The 26,832-nt window shown below is 41.3% G+C and overlaps 1 protein-coding gene and 1 long non-coding RNA gene across 3 annotated transcripts in view; one reads left to right on the plus strand and one right to left on the minus strand.

The window, feature by feature from the left end:
* The window catches only part of slc38a12 (solute carrier family 38 member 12), a 73,093-nt gene extending 50,588 nt beyond the window's left edge, over positions 1-22,505 (minus strand). The window contains exons 1-7 of one of the 2 annotated variants that reach the window (XM_085455033.1): positions 22,260-22,505; positions 21,558-21,631; positions 19,006-19,127; positions 16,749-16,830; positions 11,168-11,264; positions 10,307-10,387; positions 322-421 (exon numbers count right to left, since the gene is read on the minus strand). In XM_085455033.1, coding sequence (XP_085311159.1) covers positions 322-421; positions 10,307-10,387; positions 11,168-11,264; positions 16,749-16,830; positions 19,006-19,127; positions 21,558-21,602 — 527 coding nt within the window. In that variant the 5' untranslated portion in view covers positions 21,603-21,631; positions 22,260-22,505. Of the gene's footprint in view, positions 1-321; positions 422-10,306; positions 10,388-11,167; positions 11,268-16,748; positions 16,831-19,005; positions 19,128-21,557; positions 21,632-22,259 lie in introns of both variants that reach the window. The other variant, XM_085455032.1, reaches the window with a different exon arrangement.
* A 1,156-nt stretch (positions 22,506-23,661) lies between these two features.
* Positions 23,662-24,619, plus strand: LOC146711977 (uncharacterized). The gene is made up of 2 exons (XR_014920303.1): positions 23,662-23,820; positions 24,378-24,619. It is a non-coding gene; the product is annotated as an uncharacterized LOC146711977 (long non-coding RNA).
* Positions 24,620-26,832: the final 2,213 nt, after the last annotated feature.

Here is a 26,832-nt window from a genome sequence, read left to right on the forward strand (position 1 = left end):
GAGCGCCTCACTTCATGTCTCAAAGCAAAATGGGGCTTGCAGCAGAGAGGGGCCTTGTTGCTTAATGTTAATTAATTCTGTACAACTTCACAAGCACCTCCTATGAACTGGCTCTATGAAGTCCAGCGAGTAGAAGCTCCTGAGTATTTATGAGTCTGACCGGAATGAAATCACTAAAGTGAGAAGAGATTACCTGTACATACACTGACCTCTATGGTTGGAAACATTAGTCTCTATATTAATCATGGCTAAGGACAAGCAGAGTAGGTCTACTTCTAATATAATCTCGTTATTTCGAAATAAATCCAAAAATAATCCTACCAGGCAACTTCCATCAGCGATATCGGCACAGCTGCTGCGTAGATGGCCAGGTCTCCATAAAGATAGACTATGATGCAGATGTAGAACATATTGACGCCAACTGAAAGACAAAAACAAAGACATTAATATATTAATGAGTCAGGGATGCATTGTACTCAGTGCTGAGAAAAGCTACGGACGTTAGGCATGACCAAATTCTGACAAATAGTTTGGTCAACCCAATCAAAGGACCTTATCTTGGTCTCGTCTTGTAGTCTCAGACAAATGCTCAGAATGAAATGAGGATTAATTCAAATTTGATCCTTCAATCTGGGTCCAGAGCCTCACTACAAGACATCCGTCCAGGTCCAAGTTTGAGTCAGGGGGCAGTGGTTTAAACAGAGTGTCAAGACCTCCCCCCTACCCAACTTCTCCAGCTCTACCAGGAGACACTAAGGCAAGGGTGGGAAACTCCAGGCCTCAAAGACCGTTGTCCTGCAGGTTTAAGATCTCACCAAGAGTCACACCTGAATCAAATAATTAGTTCATTACCAGGCCTCTGCAGAACTTCAACACATGCTGAGGAGGTCATTTAGCCATTTAAATCAGCTGCATTGGATCAAGGGCATGTCTAAAAAGATCTCATCTCCTGGGTCTGCACCGGGGCCTCCCCCAGCAAGAACACCTCACCTAGGAAGAACCCAGCAGGCATCATGGTCAACTGACTCCTCGAAACTCTGAGCTGCTCCTAAAGGACCGAGCTCCTCACCCTCTCGCTAAGATGAGACATCCTTCAAAGGAAGCTCAGTTCCACCTCTTGTATCAGCATCTCATTCTTCCCCTAACCAAAGTGGATGGAGACTGACCTGTAAATCAACAACTCTGCTTTCATGGTCAGCTCTCCTTTCACAACAACAGACCAGTATGACATCCATGCACTGTGGAAACTACCTACAACTAAGGATACTCAAAACTGCCATAAATATACAGTCTACATGATGGGATATTTATGTTTGAGGACAGGAGTCTTTTTCAGAGTTTCACATAGAAGGTAGTGCGTTGATGGACGGTTGGTTTCCAGGCTCGGTGAGGTGTTTAAGGACAACTTGGATCCAAACTGAGTGCAGATGGCAACTCCACCATCAGGGATTAACAGGCAGGCGGCAGACACGGGGACAGAGCCATCACAGTCTGGTGTGGGTCACTCCTGTGTGTACGTACCACTCCCCATTAAAGCTTATAATTTGGCAATTACGTTTGTGTGACGCAGACAATCTTTACAGATCACCAAAGCACGGCTGGTTTCTCCACGTGAATAAAAACAAAGTAACACGAGATCAATAAGTGACAAGGAGACGCATTTTTCATTTTTAGCGTCCGTCTCAACATTTCATCATGAAATATGAGCGACGGACCACGAGTGTGAAACTTTGCCATCTCTATTAAAATGTACTCTCATCTACACCTCTGCTCATTACATCCCTCCATCCCTTTTCTGGGACAGCGGCCTGCACGGCATAGGCACGTCTTACTGGTTCAATGAAATATATTAATAGCGTTAATTAAAAAAACTAATCGGGGAATTTTCCTCATCAGCCTTTACTCTTTACAAGTTCTTTAACCATCTGTCCTCCTCTCGCCATGCAGCCAAGATCGAGAGCTTTCACCAGCAGACACATCAACACGGTGCCCCACACATCCATCATCCTCTTGAATTCTTAGAAGGGGTTTCGACCGTCCAACCGTACCCCTCAGCTAATTCATTATTGCCAAGGAAATTAGAGCATACAGTCGATTAAAAAGAAATAAAAGTTGACAGATTTACGGCTTTAAGGGCTACACTGCTTCTTTTATGGCTGAGGGTGCCCATCAAACAGTTAAATTAAGCAGTGACAGAAGTTGAAAACACGAGGAAGTGGCAGCCTAATAAACAACCATTCATCTCGTTGTAATTAAAGCTGTCAGCTGACTCACAACAGTCAGAATGCAACATTAGAGTCTGGAGCCCTAAAAGAGTAATCCGAGTCTAATTTAGCCCAGACTCTATTAGAGTGTGCTGGTTATTATCATTATAAGAAAATGAAACAATTAATCATGTGGTCAATACAGTGTCAAAATGGAACACACCCATTACATTTTAACAGCATATGTACTACATATGTCATGGTGAACGGCTCGTTGTGTTAAGAACAAAGACGCAGACCCATGAAACATAAACAGGACTACAAAGGCCTGCACAAAGAACACCCTTACTGCAATTAAAAGGGGAGCAGCAGCCAGGTGCTGCTATCAAATGCACTTCATTAATTAATCACCAGTAAATGTGAGAACCTCTATAAAAGCTGTAGTTTTGGCAGCCAAAGATCTGACCGTGCAAAAAACCCAAGAACTGCATCTCAGACTTCACAGGCCTCAGTTAGCACGTTAAAGGTCAAAGTTCATGAAAGCACAATTAGAAAAGTCTGCACAAGTACGGCTTGTTTGAAAAAAAACATGGCAGTACGGACAAACCGCAAGACCTCTGGAACAATGTCCTTTAAAGAGATGAGACCGAATTGGAGACAACTGACGATAATGCACAGCACCACAATCAGAGGAAACCAAACACAGAACATCAATAACAACACCTCATACAAAGGTGATGGTTAGAGCACCTTGCAGCCACTGAGTCGCCCATAAACTCTTCAAGTGTTAAAGCTTGGTCCAAACTGGATCATAAAACAGGACAATGATCTCAAGCGCAAATCTACAGCAGAAAAGCTGAAAAAGAATAAAAGGTGCAGTCTTCCAAAATCCAGACCTCAACCTGAGCTCCACAAAGCTGCAAACCTCTATGACCTGAAGCAGCGCTGTAAAGAAGAAGGATGTGACAGACTGATGAAGTCATATAGAAAACTGTTACTTCAAATCATTGCTGCTAAATGTGGTTCTGCATGCTGCTGGAATATGGTGTGAGCTTAGACGTTAACCTGCTTGCTTTGTCTGCACTGAGTCTGGCTTTCACACCAAGGTCACTGCGCCTTCATATTCTAATACTACAGAAAGTACAGGTGCAGGAATTAAATGGCAGATATTTCCACACAGTCCCAAGTTCAGAGTCTGCTGCAAACTAACGAAGCACTGTGGTCAGCACCTCGCATTACGATGGCCTAAAAATGTCCGGGTTCAGACTGGACAGCCATTAATAATTTGATCATGGATGAGACTTATCATTGAGAAACAGGTAGCAGGGTATTCTGCTGCTGCAGTCGGTAAATGATAGAAAGGCGAGCGCTCCACATGACCACGGGCGTGCAGGCCTTCGCTGCACCGCAACTAATTTTTCCCAATTACTCCGAGCCGCAGGCACGCGGGCTACAAAATGGGCCTTCGTGTAGGAGCTGAGGACTCCGTGTAGCTGTGAAACACCGCCGCCATCCATCAGCACATTTCCTCTGACTGACAGCAGACATGAAAACCTGCCCGGGAGGAACTGAGAGAACAGCACAAAGACCACATTTAGTTAAGACTACAAGGAGACTTTGGAGGGATTTAATACCATTTAAGTCCTAAAAGGAATGGGATAATATTTTATTCGTACTCTAGTACTAAGCCACCTGTGGCCTGCTCTTTGAGGTGAAGCAGTTTGGTTTTGTGATGCCTGAAAATGAGCTGTCATCTTATGGAAAACCTCTGAAATAAAAGGAAGAAAGAGAATATTAACTTTTATTCGGACCTCAGTAGTCGCCTTCTCCTCAGATTCCAGTTCTATCAAAGGGAAATTCTGATGAACACAAACTACAAACAGTCGCTAATCAAACCGATTGACGGCTTGACATATTTATCATGTAGAAAAACTGAGACGTGCTGCTGAAATTGCATTTTTGTATCTTATATTAGTATACTTCAGGGATGAATGTGTAGTTACCCGTCTTTACACTCACAGAAAGAGGAGTTTCACTCGTCCAGCTGTATGTGGCCATCGATGTGAAATGAGTTTGACATCCCAGCGCTAAACAATCACTAATCTCTCAGATTAACATCTGGAGAATATCTCCCTTCTAAGTCGGAGCAGAAGTTAGTCAGTTGCTGTGTCATTCTCGTGTAACCAGCGACACAATAACAAAAACAGTAACTGCGATAATGAGTCCGTGTACATCAATGGATCCTAAATGCTTAAATGCATTTTAAATGGCACAAAATACAAAAGAAATGCTCTCACTAACAACATGCACATTGATTATTATGTTTTGCAATAAAGTAAAACGTGATGCAAAAAAAGTTTTACTTAAATTTTTTTGTCCAAACACAAAGAGACAAAATTCCCGAGAAGCTTCATTGTTTGGTCATTTCACCTGCATCAACACAACGCCAGAAACGCTGACTCTCACCTCGAGGTGGTTTTCTAAATGATTGCCTACTAGGATATTCTGCAGTAACAGAAGTCGTAAAGTCCAGGAATTACATTAAACACTTGGCTTTCCATCAATCTGATTCCACGAGTCAGTCTTTCGCTCTTGCACCGATGGACGGTAGTTTGTCCGTTTCACAGATTGCAACAGCAGCGAGAGGGCTGGACAGCATCAGATCACGGGAGGAGACAGCTGAATGACAATGAAGACAACAAGACAGGAAGTGCTGGCACTAGCTAGTTAGAAAATAAAAGTATTGCCTACTTGTGAATCTGCGTGGAAGGGGACTGCTTTATCACATGGATGAAAGCACTGCAAGTTACAAAGACAAAAGCATTCAGTAGTACAAGGGGGGATACAACAGAAGTAAAGCCTTCAAGGAGGAGACTGAACTTGTGATCACAACAAAACTTTGAAATTAAATTATCCTAAAACTGCTACAGGAAACAGGTGTTTGTGACTTATAGAAAAAGATCAGGAGCCATGCTGGAGCAAACGTGTCCCTTCATCTTCCCAGTGGCTCGGGCCCTGCTGGTTTTCATTTTGCCAGAGCTCTGCATGCACAAGTATGACATTTAAGTAAAAGTCACTCAAGTATTAAAAATGGATGTGCCCATGTTTGGCTCTCATTAAAGACAGAGGTCTGTGTTAAGACAGATATATCAGTATTCATGTCCACGGCCCTCCATATGTCAGGGGAAGGACGGCTTGCGTTGAAGAAACAAGCGTTCTGTTTGCAGAGCCGTGGACAAACGGCAAATCATATCAAAAGTATGAAACGCCGGGACGAGACGCTGATGCGAGGATGGCACTCCCGCTCGCCTCCCTCTCTCTCTGCCTTTGTGACTTTAGCCAAAGTCGTCTCCTAATCAACTTTCAAATCGTCAATGTGAAGGTTATAGTAGCACCTTTCCACAGAGGTGCAGATAAACCTGCCTCCATCAACATTCCTGTCAGTGGCTGCAGGTCAGGCTGATACGATATCCATGGCCTTATTCCAAGCCTGCTTTACCGCTGCTGCCACCGTCACGTCAATTTCAGCCCAGGAGGAAGTCGAATGCCCTCTAAGAGTGCCTATTCAACAGCAGGAGAGATGCTTTTTAATTGCCTGCTACGGCGCGGGACAGGAAGACAGTGTGCAATCACGCCTGCAGGTCTTTGAAGAATTGAGGGCGGTGATAAAACTGTTTTAAAGTCCTGTAACTTTAGCACAGCGTGAAGGCGTTTGTTTGCACCCATTCTTGTTAATAACGCATGAAGAGTGCTGAATGCGCCTGTCAGTAAAGACTGCAGTCTGCCCTCAGCTCATTTTGTTTTACTCGGCTTTCCAAGAAAAGACAACTGCCGGCTGTCACATGTCAACATCTGTCTCCTCACGCCTGTCAGATGTCAATATCTGTCTCCTCACGCCCAATCCACTTATTCATAAACGTGACAATTTGCAGTGTTTTGAAAGGAGCATTGCAAAAAAAAAAAAAGGCATTTAAAGGAAGATACAATCCCTCACAACTTAGGGTTGGGGGTTTTTGGACTTGGTTTGGATTAAGTTGTCGCCTCTACAAAGAAACAAAACTGCTCAGCCCACACATTTCCATACAGACTATAAATAGTCCCTGATAGACTGGCTGGGATTATGTTTCATTTACATTTTTAATTTTAGAAAACAACCCTCTAAATTCTGTATAAACACCGACTGACATACAGAACCAAAAAATAAAGACATATCTCAATTTTTCCCTCATTATCAGATTATCTGCTGATTATTTTCATCTATTATGGCCCAAAAAATCAACTCAAATTTAATTTATAATCATATAAAATGACAAGAGACAAACACACTGTTCAGCACACCATGTGTGTACCTCAGTGACGAGTGTTTCCTAACAGTTATATCAGTCCTCAGGTGTTTGCATGAATTAGAATTAGAAAGCCTTGACCTGCAACCAGGGTGTGATCAGTGTGTACGTATGTCTACGATCAAAGTGCTGTATGTGTTTGTTTGAATGAGATTTTGACTTTTAAGCTGGGTTTAGACTCCATTACATTGAGTTCATGTTTCATTTCCCACAACAGTTTTCTCCCTTCTGTTATGCTGACTGGTTAGAGCAAAGAGACGTCTGCTATCGGAGTCAGGGGTTAAGTTTTTGTTTTTTCTACCACTCAGTCCAGCCTGCTGTGTCTAGTTTACTTTTTTCAGGAAACTGGGAACGCGCATTTGTGTCTTCACGTATTGATTATTGTAACTAGGGCTGGGTATCGTCACTGATTTCTAGAATCGATTCGATTCACAAGGTCCCGAATCGATCGGTTTTATTACAGACACAGCGTTTTGAATTTTGCATAATTTTAAAAAATTTGGTTTTCTTTTCGGAAATAAGTAAAAGGAAAAAACAGCGGAGGGAGGGAGGGGGAGAGAGAGAGAGAGCTGTGCATGAAGTGTGATTTTATCGTGGTGGAAGTTCGGTCAATAATGTTTGGAGAGAGTTAAAACTAACAGCTTTAGAATCGGCGCAAAAAGGGCGTGAACACAAAGCTCGACCCGCCGACGCATCAGAATCAGCGAGCTGTCGGCTTTCAGCCCCGACCGTGTCCGTGCCGTTGGGTGAGAAAGGCGACATCTCACTGATTCTGATGCGTCGGCGGGTCGAGCTTTGTGTTTACGTCTTTGTGAAGAATCTGTGTTCCTGTTTGGTGGTTTTCGAAATTTTGTGAGGTTTAACCTGAGATTCTGGCGTTTCTGGCAAAATAAATTTATATTAAAAAATCGATTCAGGATTTTAATGAATCGATATCACGTTATCCAAGCCAGAATCGATTTTAATCGATAAATCGATTATCAAAACCCACCCCTTGTAACGCTTTAAAATCAGGGGTGGGCAATTCCAGGCCCCGAGGGCCGGTGTCCTGCAGGTTTTAGATCTCACCCTGGGTCAACACACCTGAATCACATGATTAGTTCGTTACCAGGCCTCTGGAGAACTGCAGGAGCTAATTTAGCCATTTAAATCAACTGTGTTGGTTCAAGGACACATCTAAAACCTGCAGGGACACCGGCCCTCAAGGCCTGGAGTTGCCCACCCCTGCTTTAAATGGACTGGCACCTTCATACCTCTCCGACCTCTTACACCTTTATGTTCCATGCCGTGCTCTACGATCTCAGGACTCTGGCCAGAGCCAGAAAAAAGACAGCTGGAGAGCTTTTTCTTTTCGTGTCCCGTTCTTGTGGAACAACCTCCCTCAAGATATTAGGCAGGCATGCTCTGTGGAGGTTTTTAAAACTAAGGTGAAGACACATTTCGTAATTCTTTGCCTTTTAGTTTTTAAATTCTTACTGTTTTTGACTTGTATTGTGTTTTACTTGTACTGCTATTTATCCCTTTTATTTATTCATCTTTTTAGTTTCAGATAGCTGTATAGCACTTTGTTTGAAAGTGCTTTATAAATAGTTATTATTACAACTCGACGCAACAGAGCAGTGTCCCTGCAGCTGCAAAGAGCCAAACATTCAGAAGGTTTTATATTTATGATACCGATTTGGTGATTTAAGAATACGATATTATTATAGAATGTAATATTTCAGACACATTAAAGTTAAAGACATTTCTCCAACTTTTGTTGTGTGCAGATTTTTATTTGGTTTTTGTCCGTGGGGAAGTTGCAGGTTGCCTTTTGGTGGCCTAACGATGCAACACTCACAGCTCAGTTTAGTTTAAACTTTCATCTATCAGCTGTTATAAATGCAGACATCAACAGATTAGCAAACAGGGAATATTGGCTGATAAATAAAGCCTGCGCTGCACTTTTTCAGTGAACCCCACCTGACTCCATTAGCATCAGTTTTTCAGTGTGTTAAATGTAAAGTTTTACCTTCATTCTGAAAAATTATCTGAACCACACGCTGGGTTGGAGTTTGGATTTTTTATATTTGTATATTTTTCCAGCACCTTTGAGTGACTTCATGAGTGAACATGAGATTCTAATGAAAAACATATTTCTATATGCACACTGTTAAAAACAAAGTGCAACCAAATTAACGTTTAAACATCGAGGCCCACTCCACAAATGCCACAATCCAACTATATTTTTCTATAAGCAAATTTGAGCATGAGTATAACAGGACATATCATCCGTTCAATAAAACGCACCAATTTAATGTCTTTGATGTGGAGGAACAGAAGCAAGCGTCAGTACTCTGGATGTTTAAAGCTGATAATTCATTGGAGAAACTGGAGGAGTCGATGCTTTTTTCAGGTTTGTTGCTTTGTTGTCTGTTAGTCTTGTGATGGACAAGCTATCAGCCAATGTGCACACCTTGGATGTGTGCTTGGACGCTTTCTCATGTCTTTGTGACCCAGAGTCGCCGCTCCCTACTGGCCATTAAACAGAATGCAGGGTTAAAGCCCTTTAAGATGTCTACAAGAAACAATGTTTGAATTTTTATTGACCCAAATATTAAAAAGTCAGTGCCTGCTTATTAAAACTGCATGACTGCAACAGATGAGAAGTGGATGAAGTGGACAGGAAGGTGGTGAGCAGGTAGAAGCTGAGCGGGTCGGCGTAATCGGGACAGAGAAAAGGGCTCCGTCTCTTTCCTCGACCAGCACGTGTTGGGCTAATTCGTTTCTGATTAGAGTGACTGGGCTGCTTCTCACCACATGAGGGAGAGAGACGAGGAGAGAAAACTCATTTCCTTATTACCAGTCGATAGCTGCCCGTGTTTCACCTGCATGGAGTCGTTTCGTGGTGGGAAAGGTCGTCAGCCAGCCTCGTTTTTTTTTTCTTCTTTTAAGCACATTAACCAAGCAGAACAGGCGAGTGAGTGACGAGCAGACTGTACGGAGCGCACTGCAGCTTTAACAGCATGAGCTGCATGACAGCATGCATGAGTGCGTTCACACGTGTGGGTGTGAACATGAGCCGAGCGGATGTGTTACACTGAGCGTGTGCCAAGTGCTCCACCTGCTGCCGAAACGCTGAAGGACCGAGCGTGTCAGCGCAACGATGTTGTCGGAGCTTCGACCTTTTGCTGTTCCTTTACTCCTGCAACAACAGGGATGCTGCAGACTGTGGAGGCACCCGTGCCGAGTGAAGAAGAGCTGGCTGGATTAATGCAAGCGGACAAGAGGAGCAAGGAGACGAGGAGAGGAGGAGACGAGAGCTCCGATATGAGCCTCGAGGCTTTGTCTGTCTCCGGTTGAAGGTGATTCTGCCTTTAATTCAACAGCAAAACTTCACAGAGAACTCATTAGCCCCCAAATCATTCAGGAATTTGCCACAAGTGCAGGTTACCCTCACTCACCTACTCACCCACCCACAAGCAAGGCAGAGAGATTAACAACCTTGATAGGGTCTCAAACAGGTAATTAAAACCAGAGGCAGTTTTTCCATTTATAATTACATCCAATTAAACTGCCAGCAGTCTTCCTTTTGTAAATGTGAGCACCGGACATTAAAAAAAATATCTCTCCCGAATTATCCCACACAACCCTCACTACTCCTCCATATAAATGTTACGCGTGGCTAATGACGGCGACGTCGAAAGTTAATTGAATAATGGCTGAATAATGGGCAGAGAGAGGAGGTGAAGAAGGAGCTGGAGGCGAGAAGATTATTACCTTTGTTGAAGAACATGGAGGCCATCTGACCCATCTCAACCCGCTCCATGATGTCAAAATGATCGGCCTGCCCTGATCTCTCTGTGAAGACAGGAAGCAGACGACGGGAGTAAAGACACCTCGTGCAAGGAGTCAGATAAGCCCAGACTGAGATATCTATCTATCTATCAAAAAAAAGTGTCTTTATACTTGCTACAAATTTACTACATTTATTTAAAGAATTCACATTAAAGCATTTTAACAAATGTAACTTTTTCTCAGGAAATGCCAGAAATGATGATAATTATACTCAGAGGCTGTTCCACCTTGTTTCATTTGCCAAATTGTGAAAATCTGAAAAATATTTAATATAAAATCGCATAAAACTGACAATTTTTGTTTGATAAATGACAAAGTCTAAAATTCATGTCGTTAGCCAGTCATTGGAGCACTTGCTGTGTCTCTAATGTTTGATGTGAATATTAACTTGTCTGTAGCTGCACTGCTGTCATGTGACTTGCTGATTGGATAACTACATGAGTAAGAGGAGCCTGAGCCGGCACACCTCGACTTCAGAGCCTGGATCCGGAGCACGATGAATTTGTGATATATTAAGTCTATACATGTCTCACAGTTCTTCATTTCTGAATTTTATGTGCATTTGTGAACACTTCCTGCAAAATGAGCAATTTTGGAAAATTGCTTAAAGGTAAACTGTGCTAAGCAAGCCATGCACATACATCTGTAACGTGTAATAAAGCCCTCGGCGAGCGTATTTGTAGAGGTGAAACCTTACAATGAGAGAGAAACCTGAACTAAGTGCGTGGTCTTGATGTAAGACTACATCTTCTTTCCTATTTTTCTAAAGAGAGCGACACTCACGAACAGACAAGATGGGCCTCGTCTCCGGCTCCGATCGACCCCGGCACGTGACCTCGTCGTCGTCTGAATACTCGGACGTGGAGTCGCTGTTCTCGACCTGCTGAGGACGACAGGAGGAAAGCGTGACTTCCTGTTTTCCTCATTTCTAAACACAAACAATCAGCAAACAGCTGCAGCAGAGGAAGGTAACATCTGGAAACTACAAGCAGCAGCTGGCAAACCCCGTGGAGGACGGAGGCAATCGCGTGCCCACAGAGTCTCTGCAGATTAGCGTCAATTAGGTGTCAATGATGAGGTGAGTGACATAGGGACAAAGATCGGACGAGGAGTGACAAACAGCAGCTACATGGCCCGCCTTACAGCGCCAATCACAACTTAACTAAGAGTTCAACAAACACCAGACTGCAGGATGTGAACCCGCCTTTTAAAAGATGGTAAATTAGTTTCTTGGACTCCAACCTTGATTTTAGCCTCACCTCACAGGTTTTAGGCTGTTTTCACACCGACACACTTTGTTTGCTCAGGTTCAAATCAGGGATTTTTGTAAAGTCGTTTTTCCTGTGGTTTAATTTGTTTTCATACAAAAAAAATAAAAATCTCCAAGTAAGCCAAAATCTTCGGTACAAACCATCTGAGAACATTTAACGTGGCTATTGGTCAGATGTGTCAGAGGCAACAAGAGTAAATACAGGAAGGAGGACAGAAACCACCTCTTCTACCACAGTCTGCACCCCAGTGTAATAACCGTGTTCACAGATTATAGCATCACTCGGACCACCTGACCCTCCTCCTGATGGCTCCCAGATCTTAAAATTAAAACAAAAGGAGGGTCACATGTTTTTCAGTAACCACCTCAAAGCTTTTAAACATCCCACTGCTTCATAGCAAACAACGACCTATTCACTCAAACTGCAATTCAGATAAATTAAAGACAACCACAAACATAAAATGTACATAAAACAAAAGCAGACTGGATAAAAGGCATCCGTGTAATGGATAAAAACAGGTGCAGTCACAGTGCTAACTGTGCTGATTTAAAACGATTAAACGGGATCCGTTTCTCTAACTTGAACAGCTTCTGCAGATTGTGTAGAAAAGAATCTGTTTCAATATTAACCTGATGATTTTCAATAGTCAGGCCAAACATTTATTATCCTTCCTGAAACTCTGAACACTATGACATGTTAATTCAGTTACAGTCCTCCTAAAACACCAGCAGAGGGCAGTCATGGCTCCCTCCAGGCAGGCCTGTACGCCTCCCATACTAAACCAGATCACTCCTGCTGGGAGGGCTCCTCTTTAATACCTCAGGTAATGAAAAGTAACTGATTGATAACAGCTGGTGGTGTCTGACAGTTTTCTTTGCCTTGAAAATGAATCCCTTTGAATTCTTAAATGTTCAGACAAAAAAATAAATTTAAAAGAAACCCTTTTGAGAGTTTCACAATTTAGCCTCCAGTGCACTGCCAGCCTGCCAGAATCATTTTAAGCTTTGGTATTTAATGGCAGTTGGCGGGAGCACAGGTAGATTCAAGCAACAACATTTTTGTGTGTAGCACCACAAAAGAGCCGTGTCCTCAAAAACTGTACTTCAAACTCAGTCCTCCTCAAATACATAAAACACTTTAACCCACAAAGTCACAGTGACGACAGGTGCTGCGTACGCTTCGTCATATTTCCTCGTCTTAGCTTTCGGGAGACGTTCGTTTGTCCCGTTATCGCTGTCTCTCTCCGCCTTTCTTTTCGTCACTGTTAAATATTTTTTGGAGAGTTTGTTTACTGCACTTTATCTCCTGCTCTGTGCTGTGTGTGTGCACGTGCTCAGTGCAAAAAACCCTGCCACCTACTGTAGCAGATGTGCAATCACACTCTATTCTAGTACAGCAAAGAAAGCATGCTCCCCGGGGTCACACGCTCCCCCTCTGGCATCGCACCCCACTGTTTGAGAAAGGCTGCAATAAGGGATCTGTGCTGACTTAAAGCTGGGAACGTATGGACTTTACACCTGCTGTTATCATTAACCCTCAAAAACATATAATATAAAGAGGTTAAACATATCACAGCTTATATCCATCCACCAATTATTTTTAGTGAAATCATTTAACAATATGTTAACTGGCACTCATTCTCTCTCCTTCCAAACTGGCTGACAAAGGTCAAACGTATGTCCTGTGTTCAGTGTTAGAGTTTAAATACAGTGCACAAGACAGCTGAAGGATGGAAGCAAGAGTGAAAGGAGAGGTTTACAAGACAGTAGTGCGACCGGCTGTGATGTATGGTGTGGAGATGGTGGCACTGGGAGGAAGACGGGACACCGAGCTGAAGATGTTCACGTTCATTGGACTCAGCAGGATGGACAGGATTAGAAATGAGTCCATCAGAGGGACAGCTCAGAGTCAGAGAGGCTGAGAGGGTTTGGACATGTGCAGAGGAGGAGGGTGGACATACTGGACGAAGGATGCTGAGGATGGAGCTGCCAGGCAGGAGGAGAAGAGGAAGACCACAGAGAAGATTCATGGATGCAGTAAAGGAGAAGATGCAGAGGGTTGGTGTGACAGAGGAGGATGTGCGACCCCTGAGGGACTGAAAAATGAAGCTGATGCTAAAGTACAGTTTATATAAGCTTTCTGGAGTGTTTTTGAAGACAAAGATCTCCCTTGCTGAGTGCTCGGGTGGATGAACTTCATCAGTATTTAATTAGCGTGTTGCTTGGCACTAATTAGCAGGTGTCTGTTTGTGTCGGACATCCATAAGAACTGTTAGAGCGCCACCTCTCATTCAGATACGGTAACTTTCAAAAAACCAACATGGTGGCGTCCAAATCAGTAGCGCTGAGTCAGTGGGTGACACTTACATATGTGATGTCAAATCATGACAAACATGCACCGGTGCAAACTAAAGAGCAGGTAATGGTGACTGACTGCTCTCTGGTTTTTGCTAAATAAACTCATTTTGAACCTGATGGGGTTTTTTGTGTTTTTGTTTTAAAAAGCGTATATTGTTGTTAAGAGGCTTCACTCATGCAGAGGGAAATAAAGTGTTGAGCAGCTCTCCCGTTTCCATTAGATGGAGGGAAAATGCTGAGCAGCACAGCAGCCATGAATCACGGCTGAGTGTTTGAGGCTCAGTTCGAGCCGAGCTATTGTCCTCGGGCTCATAACTCCTCGACTGGAAACCCACAGGCATTAAGCAAGATGACTTCTGTACCCAGGGAGAAACAAAAAAGCAAAGGCCGAGCCATTTGGAGTACACCAAGATTTTTTTTCTAAGGCAAAGTAAAAATGATTTAAGACTCTGTTGTTTCCTCTGGTAATCAGTATCGTTCTACACCGACGGCTTCATCCAAATTGGGTTTCTTATAGACGAGTGGCAAGAGGCGCATTTCACTTCTGCTAGGATTGGGCAATAAAACAACAACAGCCCCCTAAATAAAAAAAATACAGCTTCCCTTTTAAAAGAGAGAACTTTCAGGCTTTAAGCTTTAAATATTCTACAGTCAAGTGATTTTTACTGGGAGTGAAATGAAGACAGTCACCGGATCTATAAAGAAGGTCCAAATGTCCGTGTGGTGATAAACTCAAATAAGGAAGACGTCAGTCGTGTTTAAAGGTTACAAACCTCTATAGTCAGACTGCCGTTCTCATTCTCGAGTCAAATGACTGCACAGTACAGTGGACACTTTAATCTTCATAGCAGCGCTATAAGATGTGGTGAAGCTGTTTTCTCTGCATTTGGCATCACAGTTACAAATGTCACCTGTGTCTGCTCGAGTGGAGCCAAATCCTCAATCTAAAGAGAAGAGTAGGGTTCCTGCATCATGTCAAAAGTCTAAACGGATGCAAATACCCAGAAAAACAGAAAACAGCACAGATTTCTGTCAAGGTGACAAAGCCTGAAGCTACAGTTACACTAAAGGAAAGAGTGGTTGTAGTCGTTGCTACGACCACAATCACTGCAACCGCAATGATCTTGCAGTCTCGTTTCTTTTAAATGGGAGCAGAACACAACAATAACACAAAGCTGGTCTGCTGTCAGTATGAATCGTAATTACATGCAGCCTTTCTGTAAAAATATGCAATAAATGTAACAGGGGGAAAAGAAAAATCAGTGAAAAACGCAAATCTGTTGCCATAATCGTCTCCGAGGCTACGTCCACATGCACACGGGTATTTTTGAAAACGCAGATTCTTCTATGCATTCGGGATTTTCATCCGCACATAAACAGCGTTTTGGGTCAATGAAATGGAGATTTTCAAAAATTCAGTTTTGGCGTTTAGGTGCGGACGAGAAAAACTGAGATTCATGCAACGTCTTATTCTTCTTCTAAATTTGATTAGCAGACTCGCGCAACGTCAAAGGCGTGTGCCGTTTTTGACACCGTGTGTGCCGTACACACAGCTACTGTCCTTCCATTTAAAAAGACGCAGGCATCAGGGTGAACTTCTACATTCAACACTCACAACCCAAATCCCAACGTCAGTTTTGAATAAATTTACTTTTTTTAATTAAATTGATGCATGCTGTTTGCATTTTGCTCATTCCTAAGTTGTGAGTCTGCACAACAGCCAAAATACTGTCTTTAGTTATTAACATCTGAAATGATGAACGCACTTGAAAAATAACACAAAATTAGCTGCCTGACCAGAAAAACTAAAACCTTTCAGCAGTACTTCAGGTTTAGTGGTGGCACAAACCCTCTTTACCCTTTTCCTCCCAGGCTTCTAGACTTCTGATTGGCCAACATTTAGTTTTTAGTGTTTACATGCGGACAGAGATATTTTTCCAAAACTGCACGTGTGGACGGGATTTAAAAAAAAAACAAAAACGGAAAATCTCAGTTTTCAAAAATACCCGTGCAAGTGTGGACGTAGCGTGACTGCACTCAGAGTCGCTGTAGTACGGTGATCACACTGAAAAATGGCACAAACGCTCGCCAACCTTGCAATTATATGAGAACAACTAGAATAAAACAGCTGGTAGTCAGCTGAGTCCATTGAAATTGAAAGCGGTCGCTGAAGGTTTAAGGTATTTCTCAACTCAAACTCAGGCGGACAAACTGCAAAAAAATTCAACGTAATCACTGAGCAACCACCAATTTTTCCTAGTCGCTAGGCAGTTCCCTCCTGATTTTACTCGATATGACTGAGACATTACTGGCTTTACATTATGCAGACCAAATGTGCAAGGAAGCGAATGCCTCCTCTGACTGCTGTTTTGTCTCTGGTGTCTTTCACTCTCAGTGTTTACTGTAAACATTTTACAACTTTATCGCTGTTCAAGTTCTGCTGCGTCAACGTGTCAGAATGAGACCTTAAGCAGACCTAAGAGCTCGAAACATCCCTGCACTGCTTTTAAACACTAAACATTACTTTCACCTTGCTGCAGGGTCGCAGCTCTGTTTGGCTAAGTGTCTTATTAAACTCCCCCTGACAGGGAGGAACATTTACTTCTTTAATATTTGGTTTGTCTGACACACATCCTCACAGCAAAGGGAGAGCGATCTGTCCAGCCCACATCTTATTAAAAAGGATATTTACATATAGAGTAAGAGCCTGCTCCTTCCAACACTTTATCATCTCACCTCTTCCTGCTCTCTCCTCTTCCAGCGCAGCTGAGCGTTGGCCGCTGCCATCGCCTCGATCACGAACGTGGTGGTCATGTAGCTGTAGAGGAGATGATAATCGAGTTAACAGGTCATATTTTTAATGACAGAGGAAAAAAAAAAGTCTGATCCATTATCAAATGGTGCTTTCACCAGCAGAAACCTTCATTTATTACGCCGCCGCAGGCTGGCGAAGAAAGGAAAGCACCAAGTTTCTGTGTATAACAAATGAGGGATTTATGAAAGCTTCAGATTAGAATAAGTTTAATGAAAATGGGTTTATAAAAAAAGGTTCATATTGTTAGGAAAAGCCTACACTGGGCCTTCCCTATAAACTTTCCATATTCGCAATGACAGATTGCAGAGTTTGGATGTAACATTCTCATATTTATGCTGGTTTGAGTGTAATCCCAACTCTGAAAAACTGATCCAGTATCAGTAACATTTCGTTGCTTGCAGGTATACACCAGCTACTAACATGAAGTGGAAGAAGCAAAGTTTTATACGCATTTATTTATTTGATCCTTATTTGCCCGGTGCGCTCCCTATAATTAAAATCTCTTTTTCAAAGCACACTGCCAAGAAAGCAAAAGGTTGCGAAAGCTATAAAATGAAGAGGCGCGATCAAGAAAATCAAAGCAAACAATTACAAAAAACCCCAAAACAAAGTCCAGCTCAGGAATAACGCGCTTGGAAACGGAGCTCTTCCAGGGAGATGAATGAACAGCTTTAGTGTGTTCTGCAGATTGCTCCATGACCAGGGTGCAGAGTGAGTTTGTTCTACCAAACAGTCACCAGAGAAATATATATACAACATGTAGAACATGAAATATTCTATACTGGGAGTAAAAAATGTTCACAACAAAACAAACCAAGACAAAAATAAAGCGATTCCCTCTAAAACATACTTCGGTGTCTCTGTGTATGAAACTGATGTCATCACCGTGATTATTTCGTTTTATTTCTCCACTCGCTCCTCTCATGTGTGAGTAGGATCGCTCAGCAAAGACTTCCTGTCACTCATTTATTAATAAATCCCAATTCAGTTAAGTTATCCTGAATTATTGCATTTCTGTTATTTATTATTATTAGTTGGGTAACCAAACCCTGATCCGACCTTGCATTATAAAGAATTACTTCCAGTGTATTCCTCACTTCCTAATTCCAGCTAACCGGAGGCTAGTTGGCACCAGAAGCTACACATCCAGGTCCAGCGTGCTGAACTATGAAAGCTCCATCCTTTCTCAAATAAACTTCAGATCCCTGAGTTACCACCAACAACCACTGAAGCAATCTGTGCTCCACGCCACGACACTTTTGTTAATTAAATAGTCTTTATATATTTCTTAAATCAGATATTTTTCTACATAATAATCTGATTTTAGGGGTAAAATTTGGCAAGAAACACTCAGAACTACAAAAGAAATGTTCATTTGAAAACTCGACATAACTGACCCTGCACATAGTGTGCCAATAAAGCCTGAATAATTTCAGCGCCTGAGCATGTCTTTAATAAACATTGCTGCTTCTCGCTGTGGGTTCACTGATAGGGACCAAAGGAAGTCCAGTGTCATGAAGTCATTTGAATGAGCACTTCTCATATTTCAGCTACAAGCCTCTCTCTCTTAAACTTAAATACCAACACGCATCTGAGATGTTTAGGCTACATCTGTAAATGGAAGATATATTTAAAAAACGAAAACAGGGCTGCACAATTTCACTTGATTACAATTTTGGCTTGTCTCAGTTAAATCAAGATAACTGACTGAAGGTGAGTGCTATCAATCTGTCTTTAAATCTCCACCTGGTGATGTGCCTGCATGTGCCAATCACAGCTCCTCCCTGCACCGTGCAGTTTTATGTTTCCAGTAAACAGTCTGAACCTGTAACGCTACATTAAAAGACGATACAAACACCAGACAAGAAACAAATCGAGAGCTCGTTCCTGGAAGCAGCTCAATCCTTCAGATTCAGGGCCAGCGATGTTAACCACGAACAAATCACACCCGGCATAATCATGCAGTCCTAACAGAAAGTAACCTGGACACAATAGAGTTTTTAAAATGTGCCGTGTTATTAGTGAAAGAGGAAGTAAAAGAAGGCCTACTGGGTGGCAAATATCAACCAAAGAAAGAAACCCACGTTTACCTGTGAATCCCAGACAGGAAAAAAAAGGCAGAGGTGGAAGTCAATGACTATTATTATTTAACTAAGTTTGGATCAGAGCAACACTCACCTCATAAATCCTAAAAAGGTGATGAGGGCCAAGCTGACCACCCACCCAGCTTGAGCGAAGGCTTTGGGCATCGTCAGAGCTCCGGTCCCCACAATCAGGTTGAACATGTACACCAGCCCCACCTGGAGAGGAAACCACGGGAGGTAAAGACATGCACAGGCGTGCTCCTGATAAATATTAACATTTATCACCGCACAAGCTTTTCATTTCACCTCTGCTGACCCCATCTCTCCACAGACATCCAATATTTTTTACTATTGTATAATAATATTAGAAAATATTATTAGAAACTATTAATGATTTACTAAAAGCCTTTTTCCTCAAGTGCAAATCCTCAGGCACCACAGTATCAGGTGCTCCTTGGCACCCGGGCTGATACAGATCAAGCTACTTGGGTGGAAGAATGGGCCAGTGCCAAGGGAGACAGTAGGGCTTAATTGGGCAGCACTTACACTATCGGATAGCTGAGTGCTTTAATCATTCAAGGCTTTTACTTCCTGGAAAAAGAAAAAAAAAACAAAAACAGAAAATCATCTGACCAGCAGAGCTGACTCTTTGTGGCAAAGTCATGCTGAAGTAAGCAAAGTCAGGGTATGTACTGAGCTGTCGAACTGAGTAAAGACGCCTGACGTGACAAAAAGAAGAAAAGAGGACGTAGAAGGATCTTTTAAGCTTCCTCTTTATTTATCATTGCACTTTCACACACAAAACTTATTTTTACAAGCAGACTTGATCAGCTATTTTCACTAAAAGTCATCTCAAGACCCTTCGTTTGTAAGAAAATTAGAGAGAGAACCAAAAAAATGAAATGATCCCCTGCGAGCAGCACTTGGTGACTGTGGAGAGGAAGAACTCTATTTTAATATCAAGAGACAGCCAGTAGAAGCAGGATCAACCAAAGGGGGGAGAAAAACGTTGCATACAGTGAACATGAACAACAACTAGTAAATATAACTACAAGCCTGCAGTCTGAGAGTGAAGCTAGTACTCTCACTGTGGTATTTTCAATCAACTGAAGACTTTTCAGAGAGCTTTTAGGAAAGCCTGATAATAAGGAAGCACAACAGTCGATCCTAAAAGTAACATGGATACATTTCTGAGGCAACTTGACACAGACGTGTCCTAACTTTATGAAGTATTTAACGTGGTTGTTCAGCTCACAGGGTTCCGGGTTTCTGAATGTCAGGGGTTCAATCTCAGGCCCCGTGACAAGGCTTTTAACCCTCTCTGCTAAAAATATATATATTTTTAGTATTTCTTTTAGCACTATTTATATTATTATATTACTATTTATTACTTTATTGTTAGGGCTGTTTTTGTTGTGCATCTGCACCTTATTGTTGTCAATGTCTACGCATGGGACAGTGTGAAACGTAATTTCAATTCCTTTGTATGGCAAGTACATTTGAAGAAATTGACAAATAAAAGTATTCTATTCTATTCTATTCGAAGAGCTTTGTTCAAACAAGTTCCAAGGTTGGCGATAAAGCAACAATACTGCAACTACAGCATTTTCAAAGAGGCCAGTCAGGTGGTTAAGCATGTGCCTGACCTTAAAAGGAGCTCTGACAAAGACGACAGCTGCGGCTTTTTAATCGGGATTTTAACCTCAGCAGTTTCAATCTGCTATTTTTTTTGCCACTTGTTTTGCACATATTCAACTCTGTATATTTTATAATTATTATTATTATTATTATTTTTTTTTTTTTTTACTATTTAATTTGTAAAAATGTGTGTATACACACACACACACACGTAGGAAAATATTTAGTATACACATCCAGAAATGCATACACTATTATATATTGTACATATATTTATTAGTTTCAGGTTGGCCATTCTTGTATTTTGCTCGTTTGTGTTGTTGTGTTTGCACATCTCTGTTGCTTGTGGGGCTCGCACACAAGAATTTCACTCGCATGTGCTGTGCCAGTGTGCCTGCACATGTGATGTGACAATAAAAGTGATTTGATTTGATTTGATTTAAAGCTAATTCTTCTAAAATTTGAAAGATCATTGCTTTCCAGTCTTTGGTTCCTACAGTGACACCATCACACACTAATGTCCTCTAATTTTCTATCCAGGTCAAGTAAATCATTCCCTGGCCGTCACATAGCTGCTGTGTTACTCTTTCTTTGAAAACACTTTTAATTAAATTAAACTATCAGCACTGATTTTGTGTTTAGGTGTCCTCACAACCAGCACCATCTCTTAGCTCCTTTAGTGACTAAATGCATCAGCTGCTTTGGGACAGAAGTGACGAGAGCACAGCCACGTTTGGAAGTCAAACAATTTCCTTCGATTTTCCTCTTTTCATTGACAGGAAAGCTGTGACTAACACACCGTCCTTTGTTTCCTTTAAACTACAAATTACAACCAAAAGCAGCACAGTGTGGCAGCCTTTAGAGGTCATAATGTGCTGAACATTAAACGCCCTTTCATGTGTTCGTAACAGTGTGCTTTAGTAGGAGAGGCTGTTTTAAACCAGCAAGGGAGTGTTTTAAATATTCAAAGAGAGACTGGGAGATAACTCCTGCATGCTGGAAACTTACAAATGGAGAGTAGGGCTCTCCTGTGTCTGTAATCCCACCTGCCATGGTCGGTGACCCTGGTTCTCACCTCTCACCTGGACAGAAAGAAAAAGCAGTCAGGTAGCTTATGAAGCCTGTTGCGTTACTGCCATGATGATAACAATTATCTTTTCTTAAGTTTCAGGGGGAGTGTCATTCGAAGTGCTAAATCTTTTCTTACTTGCATGGAAACAAAAACCCGGTAACTTATCGTGTAATTTAGCATTTACCTTAACATTTCCATGAAGTACAAGCACAAAATCCGACCTGGGACATTAATTAACTTTTAGGAGCTGCTCTTTAATTCGGCAGAAATATGACGCGTTAAATCTGAAGGTTTGTGTTCAGTGTCACATGTCTTCTTCCAGCTGTCAGTGACAAAAACTGTACTGCCATAGTTCCTTTGAGCCATGGCCACAAATATGACCTACTAAACGTTAAGTATGTGTATCTTCGCTGGCCACTTTGCCTTCATTTAGTTGAGTTTATGTAATTTCAGAGAGCTGACATTTGCATGGCAACCGCTCATTCGGGAAGTATAACGTCAGACTAGCACATCTATCACGTTTGAATAACAGCATAAAATAATTACTAATAAAAATAGATAAATTCATCAAGTTATTCTGCAGATATCGAGCTGCCACAGAGCTGTCATTACTGGAAATGAAAGTAAACACTGCTCACCTCCCTCCTCTCTGGTTTGTGTCGCTAACTTAGCTGCTAAGCTAGCAGGATGCTCGGGACCAAATCCTCACTCACTAGCCGAAAAAAGCTCACTTTTCCAGTTCAGCCAGCACGGACTGGTTCGCCTTTATGTGGCAGCCTGGAAGTCGGTGTAAAGCGGGAAATAAAAACACATTTCCACAAAGAAATACGTCTCTAACACGGCGCTAACTTCAGCAGTAAACTAACCGAACCAGCACCTCAGCTGGTTCGGTCAACCAGTCAAATAAAACTACCTCTGACGCAAGCACACATTTCCGTTACTGATTTTCAAAGTAAAGGCTTGTTTACCCTAGTTGCAAGGCAGCCCGTTGGCTGACCAAAGAAAGCTTTTATTTTGAACATTTTGCCCCATCTTATAATCGTTAACTTGACGACCCTACTGTAAAATCACGGTTGAAATTTGACTCCATGTTTTAGAGTTTAATATCACATATTAATTATATTTATTTTTTATGGTAACCTTTAGCTTATTCTGCCTCGCGTTTTACAAATACATTTGATAAATTTGTCTATTTGAATTAGCCACAATTTATTACCCGCCTTTTCGGACTGTCAGGGTTATCAATATGAGCGACCCTTCTAGCGGCATGTACACGTGTACATGTCATATGACATATGGCATACCTGTCTGTGCCATAATAAAGCAGAGTCCCTGGGTCTTGGGCTCACACTGAAATCCCAGTGAATGAAATCCTTCTTTTATTGGCGTTTACAATTCTGGCATCAGACAAGTGAGATTTGGTGCAAAATTACCACGGATGCAGCTTCTATAATAATCACATTTACTGGAGATGAGTTTATAAACGTGTCGCCTGACACAGTTGTTTTTACGTTATTTCAGTCCACAAACTGAGCTGAACCGGCACTTCCCTCTCAGGCATTTAAACACACCCTCAGCTGCAGAGGTGTTCAATGAAAAACGGTTGTAATCCTTCAGGTCCTCCTGTGTCTTAACAATCGAGCTGTGATTCTGATAAGTCTGTTAAACTACAGCCAGCTTCCCTTCCAGCAATATGATAGATTTTATTGTAGCTCAAGTCTATGGGCAGAAATCTGTGCCATCAGAAACTGAATTTGAATAAGTTCAATTTGAATTTGAATTGCTCCGATTGAATCTGAATTGTAACTTGAATAAATGCTTTTGAAAACTGAATTTGAATTAGTCTAATTTGAAATTGAATTTATGGTTTGAAAATGATCATCACTAAATTGAAATTGAATTTATATTTTGAAAATGAATTGATTTGCTTTGAAACTGCATTTTATCCTTTAAAAATTCAGCTCTCGAATAATTTCAGTTTCACTTCTCACCATTCAGTTTCAGTTCTACAATTCAATTTCAGTTCCAAAATTCAGTTTTTTGGAACTTACATCCGGTTCCGGTTCAAGCGCAGATCAATAGAACTACGTTTTACTAGCGGACCGAAAGTGTTACTGACGGGAATCTACAGCGTCTTGAGCTGAATTAAGACTTCAGAAGTCATTGGTCATGTCGAATGACCAGCGGATAAACTCTCAGGTTGGTAATAAATGTACTACATGTATAAGAACAAGCGTCATGTTAACAAAAGATAGCCGTAAGGTAACTGTTATGCTTATTGTAGCTGTTAGCTAAAAACGCTAATTTAGCGTAGTTTGCCCTGAATTCAGCTTTGACAAACAAATATGATCAACTGTTTCTAGTAGAATTCTAAAGTTGTCATCTTGGACCCTCTCAGAGTACCCCTCTGTATGCTTGCAGAGACCCCTACAGTAGGGAAACATGCAAAACAGTGTCCAAACCTTTGTGTTTTAGCTTTATTTATGTCTTACACAGCATCCCAACTCTTTAGCTGACTTAATAACTTTAGCTAAAGTGAATAGTTAGTCTAATTCATTAGTGCTGCATTACTGGGTCACCTCTGTTTGAAGTGATATAATATGATATACAACTATCACTGTGTTTAACTACCATAATAATTCTTAGGGTACTGAGTGCATGCTTAATTAGATATATTTTTTAAACATGCTGCTCCATTACTATGTTTGACAGGCTGAAGTTGTCGGGTCACCTCCTAAATCGACCATCTTTTACAGGTGTTTTGTGCCAGAAATGGAGTGTCCACTGAAGACTGAAGATACTGAATCTCTACGCCTTGCCATTGATCCCTATTGTGCCTTCATCTAGACAAGAGACATTAACTTAACCACTCTCATATGCTCTGTACCTACATCACATTCCCTGACAGTCGTAGCTTGGCTCATCTGAGGGTGAAATTATAAGAATGTGTTATTTTGCAAAGTGCTCTCTAGTGTTCCTAAATAAAATATGGCATTGAGGTCATTTCTTTTGAATTAATCCCTTCTTCTGAAATATAAGAACCTCTCCTGGTTTTAATGGCACTTTGGATTTCCTGACTTTCTGTTCCACTTCCAAACCCAAATAGATGCTGACAAGCTGACACAGTAACATGGAAGAGGGAAAGACGTTGGAAAGGACTACTACAAATAAACCTAATGCCTAACCATGAAAAGTGTAAAATAAGAACAACAATAATAATAATAATAAAGATAAAAGATGAAGTAACAAGTTTTTAGTTTATTCCAAATGATCATCCAGATGTCTGTGACATGTGATGACAAACACCATAATGGAAGGCCTTAGTCATCACATGCTTAAACTCATATATTTTTGCATATGCTGAACAGGCAGTCAGACATGCTGTAACTGTGGGGTAGAAAACAGCATGAACACCATACGGCAGGGGTCTCAAACTCCAGTCCTCGAGGGCATGGAAAAGTTGCATGACTCCAGTCCACCCTTGAGGACTGGAGTTTGAGACCCCTGTCATATTCCATATGACAGGTGTGGTTGAACTGCATGAAGACTCTGAAGTTTGTCTTCTCTTCTGGCAGGACAGGAATGTGGCCTTGTCCTGTGAGCCACTGTAAGGATGTACTTAGAGTAGAACTGGACTGTCACCGGCCTCAGGCTCTTCACCCTTTTCAAAGACAAAGCAGTCATTTAAATAAAATATTAGATATTGTTTACCTGTAAATGCACAAAGAGAATTTAGAAATGTAATTATTGTCAAGAGTGAACAAGCACTGATAGTGTAATCTACAGCTGTGGCCAAACGTTTAGAGAATGAGAAGTGTTGTTTGCTTATTTACAAAGTTTGCTGTTTCAGTGATAGTTGTATATCACATTATATCACTTCAAACAGAGATGATCCAGTAATGCTGCACTAATGAATTAGACTAACTATTCACTTTAGCTAAAGTTATTAAGTTAGCTAAAGAGTTGGGATGCTGTGTAAGACATAAATAAAGCTAAAACACAAAGGTTTGGACACTGTTTTGCATGTTTCCCTACTGTAGGGGTCTCTGCAAGCATACAGAGGGGCACTCTGAGAGGGTACAAGATGACAACTTTGGAATTCTACTAGAAACAGTCGATCATATTTGTTGTCAAAGCTGAATTCAGGGCAAACTACGCTAAATTAGCGTTTTTAGCTAACAGCTACAATAAGCATAACAGTTACCTTACGGCTATCTTTTGTTAACATGACGCTTGTTCTTATACATGTAGTACATTTATTACCAACCTGAGAGTTTATCCGCTGGTCATTCGACATGACGAATGACTTCTGAAGTCTTAATTCAGCTCAAGACGCTGTAGATTCCCGTCAGTAACACTTTCGGTCCGCTAGTAAAACGTAGTTCTATTAATCTGCGCTTGAACCGGAACCGGATGTAAGTTCCAAAAAACTGAATTTTGGAACTGAAATTGAATTGTAGAACTGAAACTGAATGGTGAGAAGTGAAACTGAAATTATTCGAGAGCTGAATTTTTAAAGGATAAAATGCAGTTTCAAAGCAAATCAATTCATTTTCAAAATATAAATTCAATTTCAATTTAGTGATGATCATTTTCAAACCATAAATTCAATTTCAAATTAGACTAATTCAAATTCAGTTTTCAAAAGCATTTATTCAAGTTACAATTCAGATTCAATCTGAGCAATTCAAATTCAAATTGAACTTATTCAAATTCAGTTTCCGATGGCACAGATTTCTGCCCATACAAGTCTTCTCCATACTGCTGACCAAAGCATTTAAAATTCACACTCATTGTACAATCGTGACTGCACACTCCCACAGAGCTTTGGAAACACACACACACACACACACACACACACACACACACACACACACACACACACACTGCTGCAGCTTTAACTGCTTTCAGTGTGTTATATGTGTTTAATCTCTTGATATTTTCTAATATTGTAGTTTTAATTTGCTTTATAAAGTCAATGCGCCGCCAGTGGGCTCATCTGTGTTTCTGATTGGTCAGCTGCTCTCAGCTCCAACCATGTGAGCACTAAACTGATTAACCCTGAATCAGAATCAGAAAGGGTTTTATTGCCAAATGTTGAGCAGGTTTACAACATTAGGAAATTGCTGCGGTACTTAGTGCAAACATACTGTCAGATAACACTTAAATAAACATAAAAATTAAAATTGAAAGTGCTAAGTAGATAGATAT

This window comes from Copadichromis virginalis, linkage group LG4 (assembly GCF_057382275.1).
Source record: "Copadichromis virginalis isolate Kocher_CV1m ecotype Utaka linkage group LG4, C_Virginalis_male_GT1.1, whole genome shotgun sequence".
Taxonomy (NCBI): domain Eukaryota; kingdom Metazoa; phylum Chordata; class Actinopteri; order Cichliformes; family Cichlidae; genus Copadichromis; species Copadichromis virginalis.